General features: G+C 40.0%; 1 protein-coding gene across 3 annotated transcripts in view; it reads right to left on the bottom strand.

Moving 5' to 3' along the window:
• Positions 1 to 1,827: 1,827 nt before the first annotated feature.
• The window catches only part of LOC109057845 (teashirt homolog 1-like), a 35,877-nt gene continuing 13,492 nt past the window's right edge, over positions 1,828 to 24,212 (bottom strand). For all 3 annotated transcript variants that reach the window (XM_042776635.1, XM_042776636.1, XM_042776637.1), the window contains one exon: positions 1,828 to 6,435. In XM_042776635.1, coding sequence (XP_042632569.1) covers positions 3,050 to 6,435 — 3,386 coding nt within the window. In that variant the 3' untranslated portion in view covers positions 1,828 to 3,049. The remainder of the gene's footprint in view (positions 6,436 to 24,212) is intronic.

Genomic DNA, 24,212 nt, shown 5'->3' with positions numbered 1-24,212 from the left:
ACGTGAGACACAAGGTTAACTTGACGAATTCACAGTGATGAGTTGCATCAGTAATGACACTGATGTTTGACATGCAAAGACTCATGACTCCTTCAAGCCTTCATCCTGTCTCGATATGAAACATCTTAGTATTTTAGAGTGGTCACTGCACAAGTGGGGATCTGTTTTGATGTCTAAACTACATATTTAAGTAATCAATAATTTTGTTCATTAATCAATAAACCCCTTTGTCACTAGACTTATGAATTTAGTTCCAAATGCATTCTTTCACAGTCATGATTAATATTTACAGTAAGAATGTACTTGGCAGGAACACATGCTGAACAGATGAAACATGCTTGTTTACTGATAAAAATGTTACTGCCACTTCTTGCAAGTTGCAAGGCATCCAAAACCTTTAAGTCTTTAACACTGTCTCACCTAAAGCTTTGCATTTGCATTTAACTGGAGCTTTAAGACACAAACGTATGACGTGAAATGCTTCTACAACCTTTTGTTTCTCATAGCATGTGATATCTGCGGATTGGCGAGTCAATTCTTTAACAGAGACCTGGCACAGCCCCTTTATCTCCATGTGCGTCGGGACCCCAGATGTGGAAGGAAATGGAAGGCTTAATTTTATAATACACAAGTCTGCTCCATACTCAAAAGGTTTGATTTCAATAACAATATTGCTTTCAGGTTATTATATCGAAGATATTCCAATGCGTGGAAAAGTTACGCCAGAACCATGACTTGAAAAAATTAATAGTTTTAAATCTACTCCAGAACATATTCAAAGCCTAAACCTGCTTCCTTCGTGTGTAAAAATAATTCTCTGGATGACACATTTGGCTATTTATGCAAAAATAGTTGGATACTTTTGGATTTATATGGCTTAATATGTCCAATAGTTTGCACAGATATCCTGGCTTTTGAATGCAAATGAAAAAGAATTGCAGTAATTGAGGAAAGCAAAACTAGCAGATGGAGGCTCAGAATATTCAGTATGGGACCATTGGGAAATCAAAACATGCCAATTTGAGTGAGAGGATACTCTCAAATAGGACAACTAACAAGGGGTTTGATACTGCAACTCCCCAAAGCGGCTTCAAATGGAGATTGAGATTATTGTGCAAACACTGCATATTTCAGCCCTTTTCCTTCTTGTTTCGTTTCCCCTCAAGCCCCCTGTGTCCACACGTATAATCACTCAGTAATTGAGCTGAAAAGAGTAAATCTTTGATTCCCACTAGAAACTGGGCATTTATTTCTAAGTCTGAAAACCCCGTGAAATGCTTGGAGAGAGCTTGTGTGAACAGGAGAGAGAAAAAAAAATATGCAAATCTGCTTAAACTGCATCTATCTGCCGATGTTTCACTCTGCTCTGCAGGTACTCACAATGTCGCAGTTGTCATGATTGCTGTAATTTACATAGAATACTTACAGGGACTGCACCAAGATCCTCAAAAAATAAAATAAATAAATAAATAAAAAAAAGGGAGGAAGGGCTGGATCAATGCTACAGATTCAGTCCTGAGAAGCCAGATATACAGGCTTTACGGAAAAGCGTTAAATCCACAAGTTCTTTGCCCATTTTGGCTCCAGTGAGACAGAGTGTTTCCTGTTTACCAGCAGGTTTTGTGTCTGGAAACATCTCTCTCATTTACATACAGCACAGAAAAAGCGCTGCATTCAAAGAACAAAATGGACAATGAACATAGAAATATTTCAACTTTGAAGTAGCTAAAATAAAGACCATTAAGTAGTAGAAAATTTGTTCACATCCATTAATTGTTGGTTGTTGGAAAAGAGAAAAACACACAAATGACCAAATGGAGAACAACATTAATCAAGAAATGCTTCAGGTTTTATTTTACAATTAAGGGACAAAAACATTTTTTTTCCTTTTTAATTAAGGGAATTGATGGGACTTTTCACAATGGTATGATAAAACATTGAAATGTACTGTATTTCATGTTTTGCATTGCTTGATTCCCTCTCATAATCCATGCATCAACAGCGATGCAACTCCTTCAGTCAATTCATATTTACCACATCAGAGAACTTAGTTCAACTAAAGGATGAATCGTGGTTCTACAGCACTTATACTGCATATACATCTCTGTACATATTATTTCCTTTTCGTTTACTATATATAAAATGACAATATAAAAGAATGCACACCATACAAACAATGTTGAGCTGCGGCAATTGGCAAGATATGATGATGGAAATTTACACATCTTCGCTGATCATTTAAATATATGTGCTGTATATAAGATTTCAATAAAGTCTTTACAGGTTGAAACCAAAGCGAAACCATAGAAAGAGAAATAGTGGTACCAAAGCATACGTTTCAAATTGCTACTGTATAAAATGATACTTAACAACAAAAAACAATGATTATTAAAAACAAAGAAATGCCTTTGAAAAACCAAAGTGTATAATCATAGGCAGCCCATCAAATTCTTCAATATCCTTCGAGGTTTAGAAGACTCAAAATCTACAATGCACTGTTTTCACTTCAAAGGGTTGCAGTTTGATTTATGTCAAGCCAATATCTGAAAATCGGAGCTCAACTTAACAAAATAGCTCTGTCTGATTTTATACATATTCTCATAACATTCAACACTATGGAGTGCATCAATGAAGTCAGTCTTTTTGACGTATAGTAAGAGTTTAGTACAACGCAACTCGATCTATTCAGTTCTTTTTCCATTTTGTTTTAGACCATGCCCATGGATACCATGTTTGTTTCATTCCCAATTCAACAGAGTACAAATTGTAAATTCTGTTTGAATTAAGTCACTCCGAAAGAAAATAAAGAAAAAAAAAAAACATGCACATAACCGACACATATCAGATAAATACAGTACAAAGCAGGAGATAGAAATCAAGAGACTAAAAAAACGAGGGAAAAAAAATCGAAACAGATCATGGTCCAATCAGGCAGTTTCACGACAGAAGTTGGACTGATTTTGAAGGCTCAGTTCAGGTGCAGTGCAGTACAGTGATGTAGTGCAATGATTCTCAATCCAGTCACTTCACTGCCACCAGCCTGCTTTCCTTAGGCTTTTTCTAACTTTTCCAGCTCAGTAACAAAGATCAGGTGGTCCTCCGGTGACTTTCCATGCGTTTTGCTTAGGTGCAGTTTCACTGCGTGCTTGCTGACAAAAGTCCTATTGCACAGTTTGCACTGAAATATGGAATTAGAGTCCTCCTCAGTCAAGCCAAGGACACTAAATGTCTTATCTGTGATCATTTTAGTGACTGCCTGCTGGTCTCTTATGAGGTCTATTGATAACTTTGAGAGGTCCTTCAAGCTAAAGCCCAAGTGGGACTCTAAGTGGTTAATGTATGTGGATGGAGTTCTGAACTGGGAGGCACAATCACTACACAGAAACAGTGGCTGGCCCGAGTCTATGTTCTTCAGAAACTTGGTTCCACCTGTCCGCCTGAGTTGGTACTTGACGTTCGCCAACCAGTGGGAGATGGTGGTCATGGAGAGACCTGTAAACTTACAAATATGTACACGCTCCTGAGGACCTAGGTCTGTAATAATGTACTTTCCATCAGGGGTTTCCCGGAGGCTGGATGCAAACTGAGCCTGAAGAATCAGCAGATGCTGAGGGTTCCAGTTTGATTGCCTGCCTTTCCTCTTCTGAACAGGTGAAAGATCCTCCAGGCCATCCTCAAAAGCACAGCCATCTGCATCCGACTTTTCAGATACAGAGGAAGGGGTTGACGACTTTGGCGTCAGGCGACCCGTGAGGTTCTTCACCATGTCAGATATGTCCATTAGGGCATTCTCCCGAAGAGGAGATGAGACTGATTCAGTCAGCGTGGACAAGATGGGTCGGGTGCTGTTTGTGATGTTGCTGTTGTTGTTGCTGATAACAGTGAATGAACAATTGTTTGTGGGCCCGTTGCCACTTTTAGCCTTTGTCAAGTCCATGGGCTGATCGTCTTCATTGTCATAATATCTGTTTATGGGCTCGACTTGCTTGACCTGAGCTGGATTGTACATGGGCTTTTCCATCATGTTGTTGCTGATCTTGTACAGCATTGCTAGTGGGTCTAGGAGTGGGCTGACTGTTTTGGAGGCCTTACCCAAATGAGTGTTCATGATAGACTGCAATGCACTGAGGGGGTTGACTAAAGGCTGTTCTGGTGAGTGGTCAGTGATGATTCCTAAATTACTGCAACCATTGCTGACTTGCGTTTTGAGGACATCTGTTCCATTCTTTAGAGGATTATCGGCATGGCTTTCTTTGTATTCTCCTTCCCGAACCGGAACGTGCTCTAGGTCTTTATCCACCGTGCCATTTTTTGTTGGCTTGCTAAGATCATCTGGTCTTGGCAGGTCCTTTCGGTCTTTGAGAACAGGAGAGGGTAATTCAGCAGTGAGATGTTTGGAACCACGTTCAGTTGATTTTTCATCCCTGTCTTTCTTTGAATGGATTTTTCCTGTTACTTTCTCCACCAACTCTTCCATGGCTAGGACATTGCTTTTATGGTTTGGAGGTGGTGATGGGCTGCTTGGAGAATGGATCAGAGTGCTGGAGTCAGAGGTCAAAGATTTCAAGTTGCTGGCGTTGAATGTTGGTTGAATCTGGACACTCTGGACAGCAGGTATAGATGATTTCACAGACCCTTGGAACTGGTAGGCAGCATGAATGCTGGGATATCCACCCCAGGTGGGTGCACCAGTCTGAGCCTTACTGATTGCACTGGAAACCGTATTTTCTAATGACTTGAGAATATCTAGTCCACCTTTAGGAGACTCTTCAAGATCCTCTTCTCTTAGATATTTGTAACGGCTGGGTTTCTCTATCTTTTCCACCTTCTCAGCAGGATCCTCTTTCTCTTGCTTGATTTTCTTCTCCTCAGGCTCCTCCACTTTCTCCTCTTCTGACTCTTTCCTTTCATCCATGGCAGATGGGTGTACTGGTGAATCAGGCTGGGACTTGATAGTTGGAGCCGGCAGACGTGTTGTCGTGGGTGGAAGTGGAATGGATTGGATTTTCTCTTCCACCACAGGGTCAAACACTAATTGCTTACCCTTTTTAGAGGCGGAGTTTGTGACTTTGAGAAAATGTCCAGTCACCATCATATGGGCTGTCAACTGCTGCAAGGTGTCATGGGAACTCCCACACTCCATACACTTAAGAATTTGAGCTTTTCGGGCCTCAAACTGCCAGGTATAACTCGCACCGTTTTGGTAGCCGTAACGGTTATTAGCTGTGACATATGGGTTTGAAATCTTCTGATCTTTGGTGGGTGCAGTCTCTGCCAGTGGAATGCCAGGGGTGCTTGAGATTGACTCAGGTGAGCATGGAGACATCAGGTCCTGGAACGCTCGTTTTTTGGTGGAGGGCATCAGCTTTGAGGCAAGAGCTGGCATTGGTTCTTTGAGAGGCACTTTCTGGTAGTGTTTAGTTTTGATCATGTGGACACTCAAGTCCTGTAGGGATTCGAACGAGTGGCCGCAATACATGCATTTCAGGACTTTCTGAGCATCTTCTTTGCCCTCCATCTCCATTAAGGATCGTTTCCGCGGCTTGGACCATTTCTTACCCTTTTCCTCCTCCTTGTCCTTGTTATCATCGCGGTAATGGCCTGTTTCATTCATGTGCACAGTGAGACCTACAAGCGTGTCATAGGCTCCACTACAGTCCTTACATCTGAACTTGCTGGCACCCGTAAAGACAGGCCCATACAGCTTATTGTTTTGTCGGTACAGCTGCACTGTGCTGAATAGACTTGGTTCAGGCATGAGGTGGTAGGGCATATGCTGTAAGGTTTTAGCAAGAGCTGCTTGGTGCCAGTCATATGCAACACCCCCACTGTTAGCACCGTTGATGGGTCCATTGCTGGCATTGTTTAATGCAGTGGCTTTTGTAGAATTGCTGCTTGGCGTCACATTTGTCTTCAAGCTAGCACTAGCATTGCTGCTGCTGCTAGCTCCGCTGCTTGTCATGCTGCTTGCATGGCTGTTTGCAGTGCTGTTGTTCCCCTTGTGGCTGCTTGGAGTACTGTTAGTGGTACTAGCGCTAACCTGCTTGCCTTTCATAATGTCCTTTGTGATACTCGACCAGGAAGCATCAGAAATCAGGTTTGCATAGACTGCTTTCATCTGTGCCAGGCTGTCCTGCAAAGATAGTCCAGTGTCTGACTCCATGTCTTCAACCTCCTCTTTATCCTGGCCCTCTCTGGAGGAGGTGCTTTTGAAGTCAGCCAGGTGATCGCTGGTGTCGCTGAGGGGTGAGGCGTAGCCGGCGTCTGGGTTGGTGCCATTGCTGAGTGGAGAGTTCTGGTAGCTCAGCTGTTCATGGCCATCGTCTTCTTCATTACACAGGTACTCTGCGTCCTGACCGTCTAAGGAGAGTCCGTCATCCTGCAGGTGCTCCTCATCTATCTTAGCTGCCTTAAGCTCGTCCTCCGGCACATAGGCTAAGAAAACAAAACAAAAGGGAAAAAACAGATGATAAGACAAAAGAGCACCCAAAATGTGCAACTTAACATGGATTGTTGGATAAGTAAATTCACTTTAAATTGACTAGGTGTAGAAAATGTATCATTGCACGTGTGCGTGCATGCCTACATAATGATCCTAAAGAGATTTTTTTGTCAATAGTCCTGGCAGAGGACACAGGTTTGCAATTATAAAGTGGCAAACATCCATATCTTGACTATGATAGATAGCACCCTTCACTGCTGAGACTAACAAAGCTATCCTGTGTAACAGCTCAGCAAGGGTAAAGAGGGCAGAGGAGAGTCCTCCTTTGAAAATCAGTCCTCTAAAGCAAAAAAAAAAAAAATTTAAACCGGTGAATTTTATAAGGAAAAGAAAAAAGAATTTTTTTTTTATTATGAATATTAATATCATTCCAAAAAAGCATAATTTACATCCAATATCACAAAATTTACCCCCCACCCCTTTTGTTTACAAAAATTAACTCCACATGAACAACACCATATTGACTACTCTCTCTCACTCTTTCTCATCCTCCTTTTCCCTGTAGTTAGAGGGCACAGACTGTGTGTGACATTGATCCAGTTCTCCCTTGCACTAGCCAAGCTAGACTCCTCTGAGTGTGAGATTGCGTCTGAGTTATTGCCAGGGATGCAGCACGGGGTGCAGCTTGCCTCAATGCTGTTGGCAGAGGCGATGGAAGTTCTCGCAGCGAGTCATGCTAAAATGCAAGTGGAAATGGCATGTCATGTTGTCATGGTCCATGCTGTACTAACTCTCAGGGAGTCAAGAGAGTGTGCAGCAATGGGAAAAAGAGAGAGTGAGTGAAAAGACAGGAGGATACATAACCATCTTTAGAGCACCTTCCTTCTAGTGACAGGCCGGTTAATTGGTCAGTATTTCATTACTGACTGATAACTATGCCTGCTTGCAGGATTAAGCGATTTTGTCTCAAAATCTACTTCCAAATTGTCAATAACTTCATTAACTTAAAAATTAAACATAAGGGTTTAATTGGTTTTTAGAGTTTTCTTCTTCTTGTTTTTTTTTTTTTTTTTTGCCTTAAGTGTTTTTTGTTGTTGTTGTTTTTGGTCCATGCAACAAAAGTCAGTGTGGTCCATTGTTGTTTTGGAGCCAAATTAATTTCATTATTTGTACAAAAACTGCTGAAACATTCTTTAAAATATTTTCTTTTGGAAAAGTCAAGCAGGTTAGGGTGAGTAAATGACATTTTAATTTTTGGGTTAACTATCCTTTAAATAAAGTGACTAGGGTAAATTTGGATTTCATGTCAATTTTAAATTGCTTTATATGTATATCTGTACTATATCATCCACCTGCTCTCTAAGCATTGGCATCGATGTCTACCTCCGTTGTCAATATTTTGACCAAAAGAGTCCCAGCGGATTGATAAGAACCAGTTAATGCATTGATTTTTAGTGAAAACAGCATCGGCCCACAAGTGCCTGTTTCAGAAATACACATTTATGCTTATTTGTGCCAATACGGCTCTTTTTTGCTCTGCATATTACTGCTAAGTGCACATTTATTTGTCAAGGTAAAAAAAGAGGATACTGAAAAATGTTGCCAACAACACACACCAGAAAATGCTTATTTTCCTCAGCTAAATGTGTGGTAATAAGATGTACTGTCAGATGTATTACATGGGGGAAAAGGAACAGAACAATAATGTTCACAAATGTAAGGTTTCATGTTTCAGCCACAAAAAGCTCCTTCACTCTATTGTGTGCCGACAAAGCTATGACAGAAAAAACAGAGTGATAGCCCACTGTCGGCACCCACAGCTGCAAGACAAAAAGAGGGAGAGAGAGAATGCTACTCGTTTAATTCGCTTAATGAAAAGAGAATAAAGGTCCATGAGACCAAGTGCTTAATGAGGAGCAGTAGGATTAAATTCCTGTTTCATCAGCTGGTTTCGATCTGCAGTGGGAGATGAACAAAATGAGCTCTCCGTCATCGAAACACATCAAAGTACCTCTTTCGAGCGTGCTTGTGTGTGTGTGAGAGCGTGCGCATGCATCTTCACAGCATGTCCAGCTATAAAAAAAGCCTCCTGTTCGCTTTGTGAGAGTGCTATTGTTACTATCAGCCATTTTGAACACAACACGGAAAGAAAAGCCACAACAACAGCCTGCACAACTTTGAAGGCAATAGGAAGAGACAGAGCAGGAAAACACAGGAGCAGAAGAGGAGATAGAGGGAGTAAAGAGAAGAAAAAGAGACAGGCAGCGCATGAAGAGTTGTTCCTTTATCTCAGCGAACCACCAGGAGATGTCTGTCCGAGATGCCAAGATCCATCTCAGTGGTTAAAGCAGATGTGCTGTCAGCTTCAAACGGCGTGCAGCTGAGCACACGGAATCAGAACGGACTCCGTACCTGATGTTTGTAAGGTGCCATTTACAGCTGCGTGGAGGAAGATGTAGGGGCGTGAACAGCTGGGAAACGTGGTGTTTCCATTACTCGGATATTCTTTAAGGATGTCTTCTGATCCAAAAGAATCACTGAATCCGCCCTGAGCTCTCTGACGGATTTCTATCCATCAATTCCTCTGAGAAATCAAGAAGGCGGCGTGAAGCGAAAAGGATTTGGTGAAATAAACATTACGAACTGTCAAATAAATCACTTATCCAAATATCGCTTTAAAAGAAATGTTCACGCCGAAACACGGTTCAGTGGATTGAAGCCCTGATAATTCCCTCAAGTCACTGCAGCATTTAAGACAGCTTATCACGTTAAAACAAACAGAGAAGTTTTTCATCTTTGCTGTAATTACAGAGAGAGTGATAGAGGGGCCGTGAGAGAGAGAAAAGTGAGACGGGGGCGCAGTAGAAAGCCTGAACGAGAAGGCTTTTTTCGCAAAGAGATGGGCAGAACCTGACACTAAATCGAGCGCGTCTCCTCAGCCCCTGACACCGCGTGGCATCTGACAGGCACGCGCGTTGGCATGTCACTATCCTCACATCAAGCCGTCAAACACGACTTTGCAATTTTTTGCCATCTACGGCAAAAAAAAAAAAAAAAAAAAAAAAAAAAAAAAAAAAAAAGAAACCCGCCAGACGACGGCAACGACAGCTCACACTTAATAACCCAATCAGAAGTTTGACTGCTGACATCTCTTATCGGGGGCCTGCTTTTAAACATCACGCCAAACAATGAGAGAGGGATTAAGAGGAGAGGGAGGGGGAGAGGGGCTTGTTGTGCATGTCAGTCAAAAATAAGCCCGCATTGTACTGTCGGGAGAAAACGGCAGATAAGTTGTTAAGAATACACACAATTAAGCGAATCAATAGTTGCTATAAAAAGATGATGCTTTTGATGTGGCGGGGAACGAGAAAGAGTTTGATTTACTGAGTGAAGCATGCACTTTCCAGGGACAGCATACAAAACAAGGCCTGAAACTCTTTTTCAACAAAATTAATCAATTCAGGAGGCCAAAACAAAATATTACAGTTTTGTTTCCAATTCATTAGATTCCAGTACACTCCTAATTTACAAACATTTAAATTTAAATATAAATATATATGTACATACAAACACACACACATACAAACACACACACACACACACGCACACACACACACACACTCACTCACTCACTCACATGCCTTTCAGCTAATCATTTAAAACTACATGACAAGAATGACGGCATCTAGGGTCGGGAACCGAGAACCGCTTCTTATTCGTCGCGAACTGCCAAACACAGTTTTCCACAACTGTACGTGCGCTCGCGCCTTTGATAACTGTGCACGTCGTTTTGTCTGACTGTGCATGTACGGCAGTGCGCAGCACCTGCTGCCACTAAATTATATTTTATTTGTCCCATATTGTCATTAATATACATAATGACTTCAACTTGGACCACTAAATGAATATACTGCTATTGTTACGCAAGTATGAGGGTTAGATTATTTAGTGAACAGGTAATTTCAATAGTGATAAACAAAGTGATAGAAAATATTTATTTTCATGCATTTTAAAAATGTGGAAACCACTCACTGAATCACACCATCTCCTGACTGCATTATTATTTGTAAAAAAGGGGCTGTATGGAGTGTGTGTATACATGGTTATAAGTATAACAGTTTATATTTCATTAATTTAGGGACATGATCAAGTGTCTTAGCCCACAAGGGACTATTTTGCCAACCAGCTTATTCCTGCCTGAAAAGCAAAATGTTATTAATAGTGTAAAAAACATCAACTTTGAAGCACATGCTGATTGATGGACCAGCATTACTCAACATTACTTACTACCTTCCAGCAACACTACATTCAATGAAGGTAAAATAGTAAAAAAAAACATAATAATAGTTCACTTAAATTGAACCAGAAAATTCCTAACGATACCCAAACCTACTTATGAAGATCCATATACTGTAATATTTGTTGAATTTTGACATCGCCAACCTTTAAATTTAGTTGACAGTAAGTAATAAACAGTATTGAGCATTGAGTAGTTGAGTATTGTGCATCTTTCCTTATCACTATTTTTTTGATAGTTGTTTAATGATTTTAACGGAACCGGAACCATTAGGTGGAACCGGAAAATTTTGAATAATTACCAACCCTAAGGGCATCTAATTAATATTTAGGCTGATGATATTTAGAATGTGCGCACTCCCCTCAACACAATTTTAAGATCGTTTTTACGTCTGTGTGCTTGTGTGTGTTCATGTATCACACATAACACTCCAGTACGGACAGACAGAACAAAGGTGTGTATGTTCTTGAGTGCCCACCGACATCTAAAATGATCAGCCAGAGCATCGGGGCCTTGTGCTTGTGTGCATGTATGAGGTGTGTGCACGTATGTGTGTTGTGCAGGAGAGCGTGGCCATCTGTGTCCAGAGCGGAGCTGTCACTGTGGCTGCTGAGATCTCACTGAGTTTAGACAGGTGACACAGCAACAGGACATGAACGGGACATACACACACATACGCACACGAGCAGAGCTCACTGTCTCAGCCAACAAAGATCAGCCGCAGATTGAACCTTCTTGCTATAGAAACTCATGACACTGCACACACACAAACACAGCCAATGCCAGCTCTTAGAAACACTGCCCACATACGAGCACTCAAGCATTGAGATTCGCATGCAGTTGCCCAACAAACAGCGGAGAATTAGCCAGCCGTGACTCTAGAAGAGATTGAATTGTTTCTGCAAGGAAAATCTGAAAATACACATTTAAGCTCTGTTTAATAATTATTTAGGGTTGAAATAACAGGAAATGAGTCGCAGATTGGATTAAAATTCAAATTTCCCATATGAACTGCAGAACACAATGCTAACAACTAAATCACATAAACATACATTAGTTAGCATATAACACTAAAGACCTTTCATAGCCATCTTGCTTACTTATGATGCCTCAAAACGTTGCCTACAGAGCTTGTTACGTATCGTAACAAAGTGATTTTGGAGGGTCAAAAACATCTGTTGTTCTTCAAAAATACATCTTTTCTGCTGCTTCCAAGCGGTCTGCTGGACAAAACCAGGTCTGTCTGATTGAGCTGGTTGGTGCGCTTGAGACGTGTCAGGCATAAGTGTTCAAACTCGAAGAGGGGAACAAGTATGCTCACGGACAGAGCGCAGATGCTGAAGGCCTCTCCTTCCTTGACTGTCACTAACACGGCCCACCGACACCTCTCTCTCTCCCCCGCCTCCTTCCTCTTATTTATTTATTTTATCGAGGAGGAGAGGGGGCAATCACTACAGTCATTTGCACTACTAATGTCCAATTCTGCCTTCCCTCAGTCGGCTGATTTAGCCGGTCAGAGTGGTTTTGGAGTGTGCAGAGGAAAGCCTCGCAGTTTACCCGACATTTTAATGGGAAAACTGGCAAGTCTTATTTGGCTGGTCGATGTAGTTTGTCACTGGGTCTCCATTACATGCCACTCAACTTTGATGCCTTTGGACAGGGTTGATCAAACCATGTCTTTTGACCTACACAGCATGCTGAAGGCAGATAGGGAGAAGAGATGGAGAGAGAAAGAGAAAAGGAGGAGGGGAGGGGGGCAGGACACTGAAGGCTGTAAATAAAATGACATTATTATTTCCTCTGTCCTATCATGTAGAAAAGCCAATTATGGTAATGCTCTGCATGTCAGTGAGAATGCAGCAATTCCTCTCTCTCCCTCTCCCCTTTTTCCAGGGCAGTTAAAACAAGGCTTCGGTAGCATGATGCTGTCTGCCCCAGTCAACTTATGGCCTGCTGCAATCTGGCAGGGCTGTCTGTGAAACTGGCGAAGGCAACTGCGCTGCTTCTAGAAATGAATGCAGAATGTGTGTTACAACATATCAGAACTCCTGGGTGAAAAAAAAAAAATCTAAATTTACCACAGTAAACAGAGATAGACAATATGTTGTGTAGGTGTAGTGAATTGTGGCGGTTTCTCAAACAAGTTACTGTAAAGAAAGAGTCCAAAATTAATATTTTGTTAATGATTTTGTTGGTAAATAAAAAAAAAAGCATATTCTTGCATATTATGCACATTAGTTACAAACTGTGCAGGTCATTACATAACTTGCATCCTAGTATATTCCATACGATTTGCAACATTCAATAAAAAAAAAAAAAAGGCATTTTCTAAAAGTAAGTTATTTACTGAGGTAAAGGTCACAACTGATGTTTTTTTTTTTTTGGTTTTGGTTTGTGTTGAATCACTTATGTCACTTCATCAGTGAGGGTCAGATTATCATTCTTACGATTTGATTCAAGCCATGCATTATCTTGCAGTTCCATGCAAGTAACTTTGTTCAAATTAATCTCCAATGCCAATTCTTACTCCCATTCATCGCTTGGCAAGTGTTCCCTTTGGACCCTTCCTGTAAACCTTTTTTGCACTTACTTCCTTTATTCCATTTATTATGAACTGTGAATAATGATCGTTGTTTCTATTCTGCGGATGCTCATTGATTGATGGCTGCTGTTCGAAGTAATAAGGGCACTGCAGAGATGGACAGATTTCTGAGGGGGGTTTGGCTTGTAGATCTGACCCCCACCCTCTCTCTCTCTCTCTCTAGCCCAATGTGAACGTATGAGAAGAGAAAAGCCTTCACATTTTTCACCATCTTCTACACAATCGTCCTCTTTGAGGACTTCCTTTGTGCTCTGTCTCCAGGCTTTTTCATCCCTTTTCTCTGCGAGACACATCTAACTTTATTACAGACTAAACAAAAGAAGGCTTTGAAGTGCAGACGGGCGTTTTACACGGACCCTGCCCACCTCTCCGTATCCGCTGACAGTGATTTGTGCTCCTGCGGACACTCTGGAGTAGGCTCTCTGAATTAATATCTGCTTTGCCTCTTTAAGCATCTCTTGTAAAAGGCTGGCCCAGCCCCCTCCCACCATCCTCCGTGTGGAATAGGCCACCATATGGCGGAATAGCTTCAGGCCCCTGAAGAACTGGTGTGGCATTCCATTCTGCGCTCCAAATTCATCTTTTCGCTTTAGATACTTGCGGACGAGTATGGATGGAGGTATACTGTATAACTAGGCCAACAGAATGCTCTATTAAAAATATGGGGAATTACATCAAACAGAAAGGAGAACACAAGAAAAAATAGCCTGATAATTGTGGACTAATGACTGATATGTAATGACTTAAGTTATTACTTTACATTACATTTGATTCCCTGATGATTAAATTTAAAATGTCAGCATTTTAGTATATTTGGGTGTGAAATATAATACTAAACAATAATAAATAAATAAATATATCTTTGTTAATATAATATAGTTAATAGTTTTTATTAATATTTTTAATAAAATTGTATTTCTATATTTTCTACATTAATTTTTTTTGCAGTTTTATTGTGTGTTTTTGTCGCTTTTATTATATTTATTATTATTATTATTATTTTTTAAATGTCTATAGTTACATTTTTATTTCAGGTTTTAGTTATTTTAGTTCAGGTCTAACAATTAAAATGACAAATTTTGCCTTGGCAACTAAATAAAAAATAAAACAGATTTTATATTTAGTTTCAGTTTTAGTCTTATTTAAATATAATAACCCTGTCAAAAGTGTTCCTAAGTCCATAAGCCATTAAAAATGCTAAAATATCAAATTTGACTAATGCTTTCCGTATCTCTTCCAATAAAAAAAAGAGGAAAAATTCAGTTTTGATAAGTAGATGAACAAACTAAAATACTACTGTGTAAATGCTTTCACCTCACACTGACACATTACAAAATCACTCATTCACTTGCTAACACACACAGACGCATGCACACACACTCCAATGTCAAGTCCATACTTATGCAAAGTGCGGCCTACTTTGTCATTTAATTTTTAAAAACCCTAAGGTCGTATAACACACTTTCCCTGTCATTTGCAAGTACATTAACTCGGTGGCCATGCGACAGCCAAATTATGCTAATGGGCTGCTAAAATGGGTCATATAGACAGTGCATTTTACATTAGCTTCAAACAATAGGGAGGGAAGAGCAAAGCAAAGGTGACAGCAGCACCGGGGGAGTGAGACAGGGTCTGTCTCCTTTAGCCACAGTTACGTCCTCATTCAGAGCAGCCTGTGAATGGAGTTCTCATAAGCCGCACAAACCACAACAAGGCGCTCACGTCCCATCATCCCCCAAGACTGCTGAACACCGATATCAAAATGCTTGCTGAATAATGAAAGGGCTCAATTAACGGATTATTAACAGCAATTTACTCTACTTAGGTAATCCAACCTGCAAAAGTACGGTGAGGTCAGACATATTTTAAAAAGAGGAAGAACGTGTGTGTAGCTAACGTTTGCTTGTCAACTTAAATATAGCATGAATAGCTGCGCTGCTTGTATAAAAAAAGGAAGATAAACCAAAAATCTGCAGTTTACATGTATTAATTTTATTTAATACTTGGCCCTAAGTCAAGATAAAACAAAATTACCTAGAAAAGTGGGTAGCATAAATTAGTATGTGTTATTGTAACACCCTCACTAGGCCAGAGATATATGTAGCTCAACAAAATATCTCCTCAATTTAATGAAGTTAACTTCTTATATATAAAAATAACTTCAAATTGTTGTTTCTTGTCTCTATGTATTTTTTCCTCAATTAAAAATCTTAAATTAACCAATTTGATAATGACATCTAAAACATCTACTCATATATCATAATGCAAAAAAAAAAAAAATCCTTAATTTATATTTACAAAAAAATTAAGACTGATGATCATAATTGTTTTTTTAATTCAACTGTCCTTGTAGATGTGCTCCCCAAATTAACTTAAAAATATTACATTCTTTATAAAAGTGCACAGTAATATTTTTCTGAACGTAAAACTAAGGCCCTGTGCACACGAACACGGGTATTTTCAAAACCGCAGCTTTTTCTATGAGGTTTTGCCGTTTGTCGGCATGCAAACACAGCAACAGGTCACTGAAACCGAACATTTTTGAAAACTCCTGCCAGGGTGAAGATTTTCGAAAACTCTGGTTGCAGTGTTATTGTGTAGACAGTGAAACCAGAGATTTTGGCTTGTGACGTCGGAGCCTGATGTGCTGTTATTTCTGCCTACTGCCTATCTCTGCCTACTTTTTCAGGCTTCTGATTGGCCAACATGGCTTAACAGTTGAGATTATATCGCCACCTGTTGGATTGGCATGCTCTTGATAGCGCATCATAGCATGCTTTCACATTTTTATGTGGAAGGAAATGTTTTTTTATTTTTAAAACAGAAGAAGGAAAAACTATTTATAAAAAAAAATCCTGTGTACGTGTGGACATGGCCTTCTACCATAATTGGAAGCTAAAACACTGTCAAAATTAATAAAATGTTCAAACAAAAGTCAAAATAATTCAATTCAAGGAAATTATTTAAATCTTAAAAATGAGTTAAAAGCTATAAAACATAAATGTTTATGATATATATATATATATATATATATATATATATATATCATAAACATAAATATAATCATCAAGACTGAATATATATATATATATATATATATATATATATATATATATATATATATATATATAAAATCTTTGAAAGCTACTGTAACATATAATTTAAAACTAGAATCATTGTTTTTTCCCTTTTTTTCCCACAGAAAAGTTCCCTCAAGTAAAGAATCACCCCAAGACGTTTCCAGTCTGAGTGAAGCAGCTGTGCTGCATGTTGTTATTGTGCGAGCTCCACACAGTGAATTACGGAGAGCCGAGTAAACAACAAGAGGCTAAACGAGTGCATGTTAGCTAATTAAACAGCACTCATGATTGCTGAGTAATTGAAGGTACCTCAATCTTCACCTGAATACTTCCACAAATAATTACCTTCATGTAATTAGCGCTGTTGATAGAGTGTTTGCGTGCGACACACGTGTGTTTCAGTTGGAATTCAAGATATCAAATCAAATATTTGAATTGCTTGGAAAATTAATGATATTGAGGTAAATTAATGTTTGTAAACAGACATTTCGTTTTAGTGTTAATACATCCCATTCGCACACATAATTAAAATGTGTTTTCGATAAGCAGGACTTGTGGTTTCCATTGAACTGAGGTGAAGAGCTATGCTAGCAGTCAGACGAGAGAAGAATGAATATAACAGGCCTGACTTCCAGGGGTTCTGCTTGATCCTGGTATCTGAGGCAGGGGAAGAAAAAAGCCAGCATGTGCGTTGCAATCAATAATGACTTCAATAAGTGATTTTCCAAACATCCATGCAGCTGTCTCTAATAATCTCTTCAGCTGTAAAATAAACACAAATATTTCATATTGTTTGTTTATCCTCAATCTCCTGCTGCTTGTTCCTGCATTGCAGTGTTTTTATTTTCTTTTTTCCAGGGTTTTTTTTCCTCTATCCAGGTTTGGTCATAGCGGTTGGCGGGCCGTCGTACCGTCAGGCGCAGTCAATAAATCACCTTTCGCCATTGTCATAGAGGAACAGCCCAGCCGTGAGACAATGGCCATTATATCCTAAGCACTGCAGTCTCGTCCCCATCTGGCCCTTTCTGGGGAAACAGTTCTTTCGGTTGAAAAAAAGCTTGCGTTTGGTCACACAGGTTCAAAGCTACCCTAATCCTTAGCTAAACCCAGAGGTTTTGAGTCCAAACATGCCACCCATATAGCGTCTCCCCTACGCCGTGCCCTTGCTGAGAAACAGATAACACACCATCCACCCTGGTGCTCAGAGACACAACAATGTCAGAACAGACAGAGAACCCCCATGTGGAGGGAGCTACGAAGGAAACTGAGAGCAGGAGAAAGAGAGAGCAAAAAAAACGAGGATGAAGGAAAGAATTGTTTTTTTGTCTCTTTAAATCCCCCAGCACAGTCTCTCCACTAGGCCATCACCTAAGCAGAGTACCTGACAGAAAACTCGCCAGCCAAACACACACACACACACACACAGCAGCTGCTCCCATTGCCTAGCAACTACCAGTTGATAGATGATCCTAAATATGGATAATTACCATAAATCAGGCTGCTCAGAAAGAGAAATGATGAAAAACAGTAGAGCCTGCAGTACAAAGTTTGAATCTTACTGGTGACATTTTCCAAACCTGTTACTTTATTTCTAAAAGCAGCAAAAAATAAATCAAATTTAGCAGGAATGCGATACACGTGTTTGTTGATGTTGTCCTATTTATCACAAGCTAAAAACTTCCTGTCAAATCTGTGACTGAAATGCAGCTGTTTGGTAAGAGGTGGGTTGTTTGTAATCTAATCTGGTGTGAATCAGAGGAAAAACAGCCATGAAGCAAGGCTCCGTTCAGCACCTGTAAATGTGGCGAGGAGAGTGTCCAGCAATCGCTCAGTGTGACAAGTTCCTAACTTTGAGGGGTAAAATATGACTGCAGCAAAGTACAAACAGGGTTTGATAGCAGATCATAGATTAAGGTCTAAACCATAACAAAAGTGATTGCAATGAGAGCACTTTGTCGAAAAAGTTTCTTGAAAGAGGACACTTCTGATGAATGGCCATAATCAACGTGACTACAGAAAATAATTCATGTAAAAGGGAAAAATAAATCTACAGGAGGAATCCTGGGAAAAGGGACAAAGAAAACAGCAAAAGGGGAGGAGAGAAAAGATGATCAGCCGAAAAAAGAGAGAGAGAGAGAGAGAGAGACAAAGAAAAAAAAAGAAAGAAAGATCAACTACTAGTATTTAAAAAAAAAAATAGATAATGGCAAGACGTCACAGAGAGGGACAAGAAAAATCAAGAAGGACAAAAAGCACCTACTCTGTCGGGCCGTGACCTCCCCAGTTCAGTCTAGCTGAGTCTGGTTGCACAATTACCCATCAATCAAATGTGCCAGTGCCGTCATCCCACCCCTCATTTTAACACACACATACATTCCCAGTGCCTGACCCTTCCCTGACCGGGAAACCCTGAACATGCGAGAGACAAATATGGGCAGCAGCCGTTTGGTGGAGATCCCCGGACGCACATGTATATACATACAGCGAAACCACTGAAAACCTGTAGGATACAGACAAATATGGGCAGTCAGGGTTCACTGGAGAGCCCCATCACACATATACACTCTGGAACTTTGCCTTTCAACATCCTGTAATGCTATAGGAGCACAGAATTAAAAACATTATTCCTGATTTCCTGTTTTATATGATCTGTGATGGAGGCCCCTGAGGGTCAGATCTCTGTAAACTTTAGCAGCTCTCTGAAGACCAGACTGTTACTACTGGATATCAGGTTGCGCTCCAAAGAGCATTTCCAAGCTGGGGGATGGGGGGGGAAGGTGTGATGGTTTATTATATATTGCTTCATATAATATGTTAAAATCTGCTCTACTGTCCACCTTTCACTGCCTAAACGACTAAAAAAAAAATAAGTGTCTGATGTCATCCATATTCTCTTGCTTGTTCAATTCACGCCTGCTCTTAAAGAAGGGGTTTTTTGTTTTTGTTTTTGCTTTTTGTGTTCTGGGGGGCAAATTATTGGTTCTTGGGTATGTGATATGTGTGGTGTAAGCAGGGAAAACCAATGGATCAGTCACTGTATTTGCTGTGCCAAAATACACACACACACACACACAAAAAAGTATTTTAAATAAATAGAAAATTGTTCATGGCAATAGTAGAGAAACTGGTAGAGAGCATAGCGCTAGCAATGCAAGATACTGTGTTTGATTACTAAAGAATAAACATATTAAAGATATTATACATTAACATGCATATCTTGAAAGCACTTTAAAACACTTTTGGGATAAATGTCAAATGTGTGGCAAATGTGCAATACTACTAAAAATATGCATTATTAAGTTACAACAACATTAGAAAAAATACTGAATTATACTAATTTTCTAAAATCAAAAAGGTTAAACTTCTAAAGACAATAGAGATATGACAAAAAATTGTGGAAAAGGACAATAATAATAATAGAAAGAAAGTACAGTAAAATACACTAATTTAGTAAAATAGAGAATGATAAAAATGCATTAAAAATCTGTAGAGATGGTAGCAAAATGGTGGAACTGAATCAGAAAATAACATGCCAAATTAAAAATAATAATAATGAGAGAAACAATAATATACAAATTTAGTAAAATAGAAAAATTTTAAAATAAATAAATAAACAAACCTGTAGGGTTGGAACAGAAAACAAATATGGAAAAGGATAAAAAAAAGGACACAATCAAGATCTGAACCTGCATCGTCCACATGAGCACCATGGCTCAAGGTGTCAGAGAACATTGTTCACAATAAGGAAGGTATGTGTCTTATGGAACATCCAACCTCCCTAAAGAGAGATGAAAGATGACTAGATAAAAGCAGAAAGGAAAACGTGTTGCTGTATCTAACAATAAACCTCACCTCAGCTTCGACACATTGAGAGACTCAAGCTGAGGAACGGAAAATGATAAATTTGTTGTTTGGTGTCCTGAACACTCTTCGCTGACCCTGGGCCCAGCCACACAAAGAGCTGGAGACTCTTTCTTTTTTTTTCCAGAAGCTTCTGTGATGGGCGTGAAAGTGGGCTGAGAGAGGAGCGGAGTGTATGGAGGGTCCTGAGAGGAGCACTAAATCACACAGAGGCCCACATCACACACAATCAATAACAACACATCAGAGACAGAGAGAGCGAGTGAGCAGGAGAGAGAAGGGGGGGTGGGTGCAAAAAGCTCATCCCTCAACACAACATGATATTCCCAGGCAGAAGTGAATGCATAGCAAAACTCGCTAAACCTTCTAGAAACAAACGACCTCTCCTTCCGGTTACACACACACACACACACACACAAAAACAATTAAACATTCACAGCCTTCCAATTGCCCTCTAACAATACGCTGTCCCCCCATCTCCTCTCTCTTGTTCTTCCCGTGCACCTAAATAATATTCACCATGATAAATGATGCCATAACTCCGATATCCACAATCAATCTGGCCTTTAAAGACACATCCATCTTGTGTAATGTTGATGGGGGACTCAGTCAAACGGAGAGACGTGACTGCTTTGCTGACCTGAGAGTGGTGGGGGGGGGGCAGCGGCCCCACTGACTGATGCCTGTCAGCTCACATCTGGCTGCAAAAATAAATTAGGCTTATGAAGACAAATGAAAAGGCTTGCCCTGCCACCGCAAGGGAGGGAGAGATGAAGGGAGGGAGAGGAACATGAGGAGAAGTGGAGGGGAGAGAGAGAAAAGAGAATTCGTGAAAGGAGGAGCGGCAACCTGCTGAGAAAGAGAGATTTCCTCCTGAAGGGAAGATGACGTCGTACAGCACCACGTAACAATACAGATTTTTCTTCATTTAATCTTGTTCTTTCCATCTTTTATTCATAATTTTCATATCCTGAGGAAGAGCTCAACAAAATGACCTGTGAATGAAGTATCTGAACGAACTAATTAGTTCTAACTAATTCGTACTTGGAATGAAGATTCGTCCTCGGGACGGATGGGGAGAAGAAAGGGGGAATGGCATCGGCCACATTTGTTTTCACACTATGGCTTAATGTATAATGTAAAAGATTTGCACTCTGAGCGAAATATTCACATTCAAAGCAGAAGATTCATACTATAAGCATAAGACTGGTAATCTGAGTATGAATCTTTTGTTCTGAGGAAAATAGTTTGTTCAGAGCAAAAGATTAATACTACGAGAAAACCAGATTCGACACTGAATCACGGAAATAAGCGACATGTGTCAATGTATCAACAGATTTGTTCTCCAAGCCATAGATTCACACTCAGAGCAAAAGGCTGGTCATTTGTGTATGAATCTTTTGCTCAGAGCACAAAATTGCCATTCACTCTGAGCACAAATCATTTGCTCAGAGCAGAAGATCTGAACTGAGTAAGCCAAATTCAACTTCACATCATCTACATAAGCACGGTTTGCCAAACGACTTTTTTTTTCCACTTGCCAACTTTAACACTTTTTTTTATTGATGTTTACATTTAATAAGGATGTTATGCGTCTAATTTAGAACAAAGACTTGCACAAAGATTCATGCTCAGAGCAAAGATTTGTACAAAGACTCATACAAAGATTAATGCTTTAAGCTCAAATAGATTTCTCCAAGCATACGATTCATACTGAGAGTGAGCCAGATTTAACTCAAAGCAGAAGATTCATACTTAGAGAAGAAGACTGGTACTCCACGTAGAAATCTTTTCCTCTGAGCATGAATCTTTGCTCAAAGCACAGAGCAGAAATTTTGTACTGAGAGCAAGCTAGATTCAACTTCACATAAGAAACATGGCTCAATGTATCAGATTTGTACTCTGAGCAAAAAAATTCACACTCAAAATTTTGATCAGAACATGAATTGTTTCTCAGAGCAGAAGATTCATACTGCGAGTGAGCCAGATTTGACTTTATAAATTAATTGAAAATTAACAGAATTTATTGAAAATTAATGATAATTAATTTATCACCTACATAAGCACCGTGGCTCAATTTGCCAATTGTCATGTCTCAAACACTTTGTTTTTAAGATGTTTTGTCTAATTCAGAACAAAGATTGGTACTTTCGTACACAAAGATTCATGCTTGGAGCAAATGAAAAGTCATACTTCATAAACTTAAACTCACAAACAGGATCTTCTCTTTGACATTCTCTCTGGGTGGGGAATGTGAAGATTCCCATGACAGTCACTGCGTCATTAAATGTTTACAGCTCGAGGATCATTAAACACCACATATTCAGAGCTCATTTAAGGGGTCGAAGGTCGGCCACGCAGCGCTGGAACCCAGAGCTCAGAGGCTGAGGAATTCATCTATTCCCACCCCTCAAAGTGAGAGACAGAAAGCACATTTTGAGTGATGGGTGAATGTGCCCTGTAGAGTAGTACACAGCAGTGTGAACTATATTTGACCCCTCTCCTTCCCGCTCTCTCTCTCAGCTGGTGTAAGTAGACTTAAGAATGAAGTTTGCTTGAGATGACGAATGGATTTCCAGCAGAGCAACGCTCGCACAATATAGGATATCTGAGATCTTCAGCTTCATTACACCGGGTTTAATCACTTCAAATACACACGATTCTGTAATTAACGCAGGAATTATGCGGATGAAGAGTTGCTACTGCAAAACAGCTTTTGAGAAGAATAACAGTGAAAATTTTGAAAAAGAGCGAAAGAGAGGAAGGGGAAAAGAACAGCAAGTTGGTGTGTAGATGACAGAAATATTACAGACCCATTTTTTGGCAACAGGCGAGTGAATAGGTGGGAGGGAATTGTGTGTGTGAGAGAGTGAAAGAACGAGAGAGATGGATTATATATGTGTGTGTGTGTGTGTGTGTGTGTGTGTGTCTGTGTGTTGTGGATAAGGGGGAATGAACTCTCCCAGGCTTTGTCATACGAGTTTTCCCAAGCTCTGGCCCCTTTGATAAATGACACATGTCATTCTGTCACAGTGTGACAGTCCAGCTGGGAGGGCCTCTGATGTATGGCCGCACTGCAAAAGGAAATCAGGCTTTTCTGGCATGGACGCAGACCATGCCCTTTATATAAGGTCCCTGCTTTCCTACACGGCTGCTTTTTCGTCTCCCATTCTTTTCTCTTTATTTTTTTTTAACGTGAAAAGAGTGTCTTTTATGAGCAGGGACACGGAACTGAATTTGTAGATTGATTTAAGGTTTGCAGTGGGGGAATAACAAACCCAGGTCAGATGGATTATGGGTAAAAGGCTTTAATTCCACAGCTCTGAGGCATCTCTTTACCTGATACGAAACAAACAGACACAATATCACTTCTGAGAAACTACCGAACTGTACTTGGAAGAAACATGTCTATTTGCAGACAAAAACCAAACATCAGAGGAAGTACTAGAGAAGCAATACTCAAATCAGCCTTGTTGTCTTTACAGCTGTGACCTAAATTTAGTGTGAGAAAAGAGGATACTGTGGAAAGGAAGAGAGAGAGAGGGAGTGCAGGAGGGAGGGAGGTATCATTTAGCATTTTGTTAGTTGACAGTTTGCAGGAAAATCTCAAGGATGGACGTAGGTGAGCCGCACAAAGATTGCTCGCGCAGACTAACGTTTTTGCAAAAGACCAAAACTGATTTAGAGACAATTTTCACATTTTCACCGCTGATGTGGAAGGAAATCGGGATTTAAAATGGTTTTAACCATGGTAACATTTATTACACTCTTATTGGTAGCTGAACGCATAATCAGATTAGTCAAAATATCCAACAAACGAACACAAGAGGCGAGGCTTACTGTATGTAGAACTTTGAATGTCGCATGTTTAAATCCTGTTACAAGTAGCAAACATACACAAGGCAAACATTTTACATGTCTTCATCTGCA

The sequence above is a fragment of the Cyprinus carpio genome, chromosome A19 (assembly GCF_018340385.1).
Source record: "Cyprinus carpio isolate SPL01 chromosome A19, ASM1834038v1, whole genome shotgun sequence".
NCBI classification, from domain to species: Eukaryota; Metazoa; Chordata; class Actinopteri; order Cypriniformes; family Cyprinidae; genus Cyprinus; species Cyprinus carpio.
Note: the sequence above shows the minus strand (reverse complement) of the source record. Positions and strands in the feature narration are given on the sequence as shown.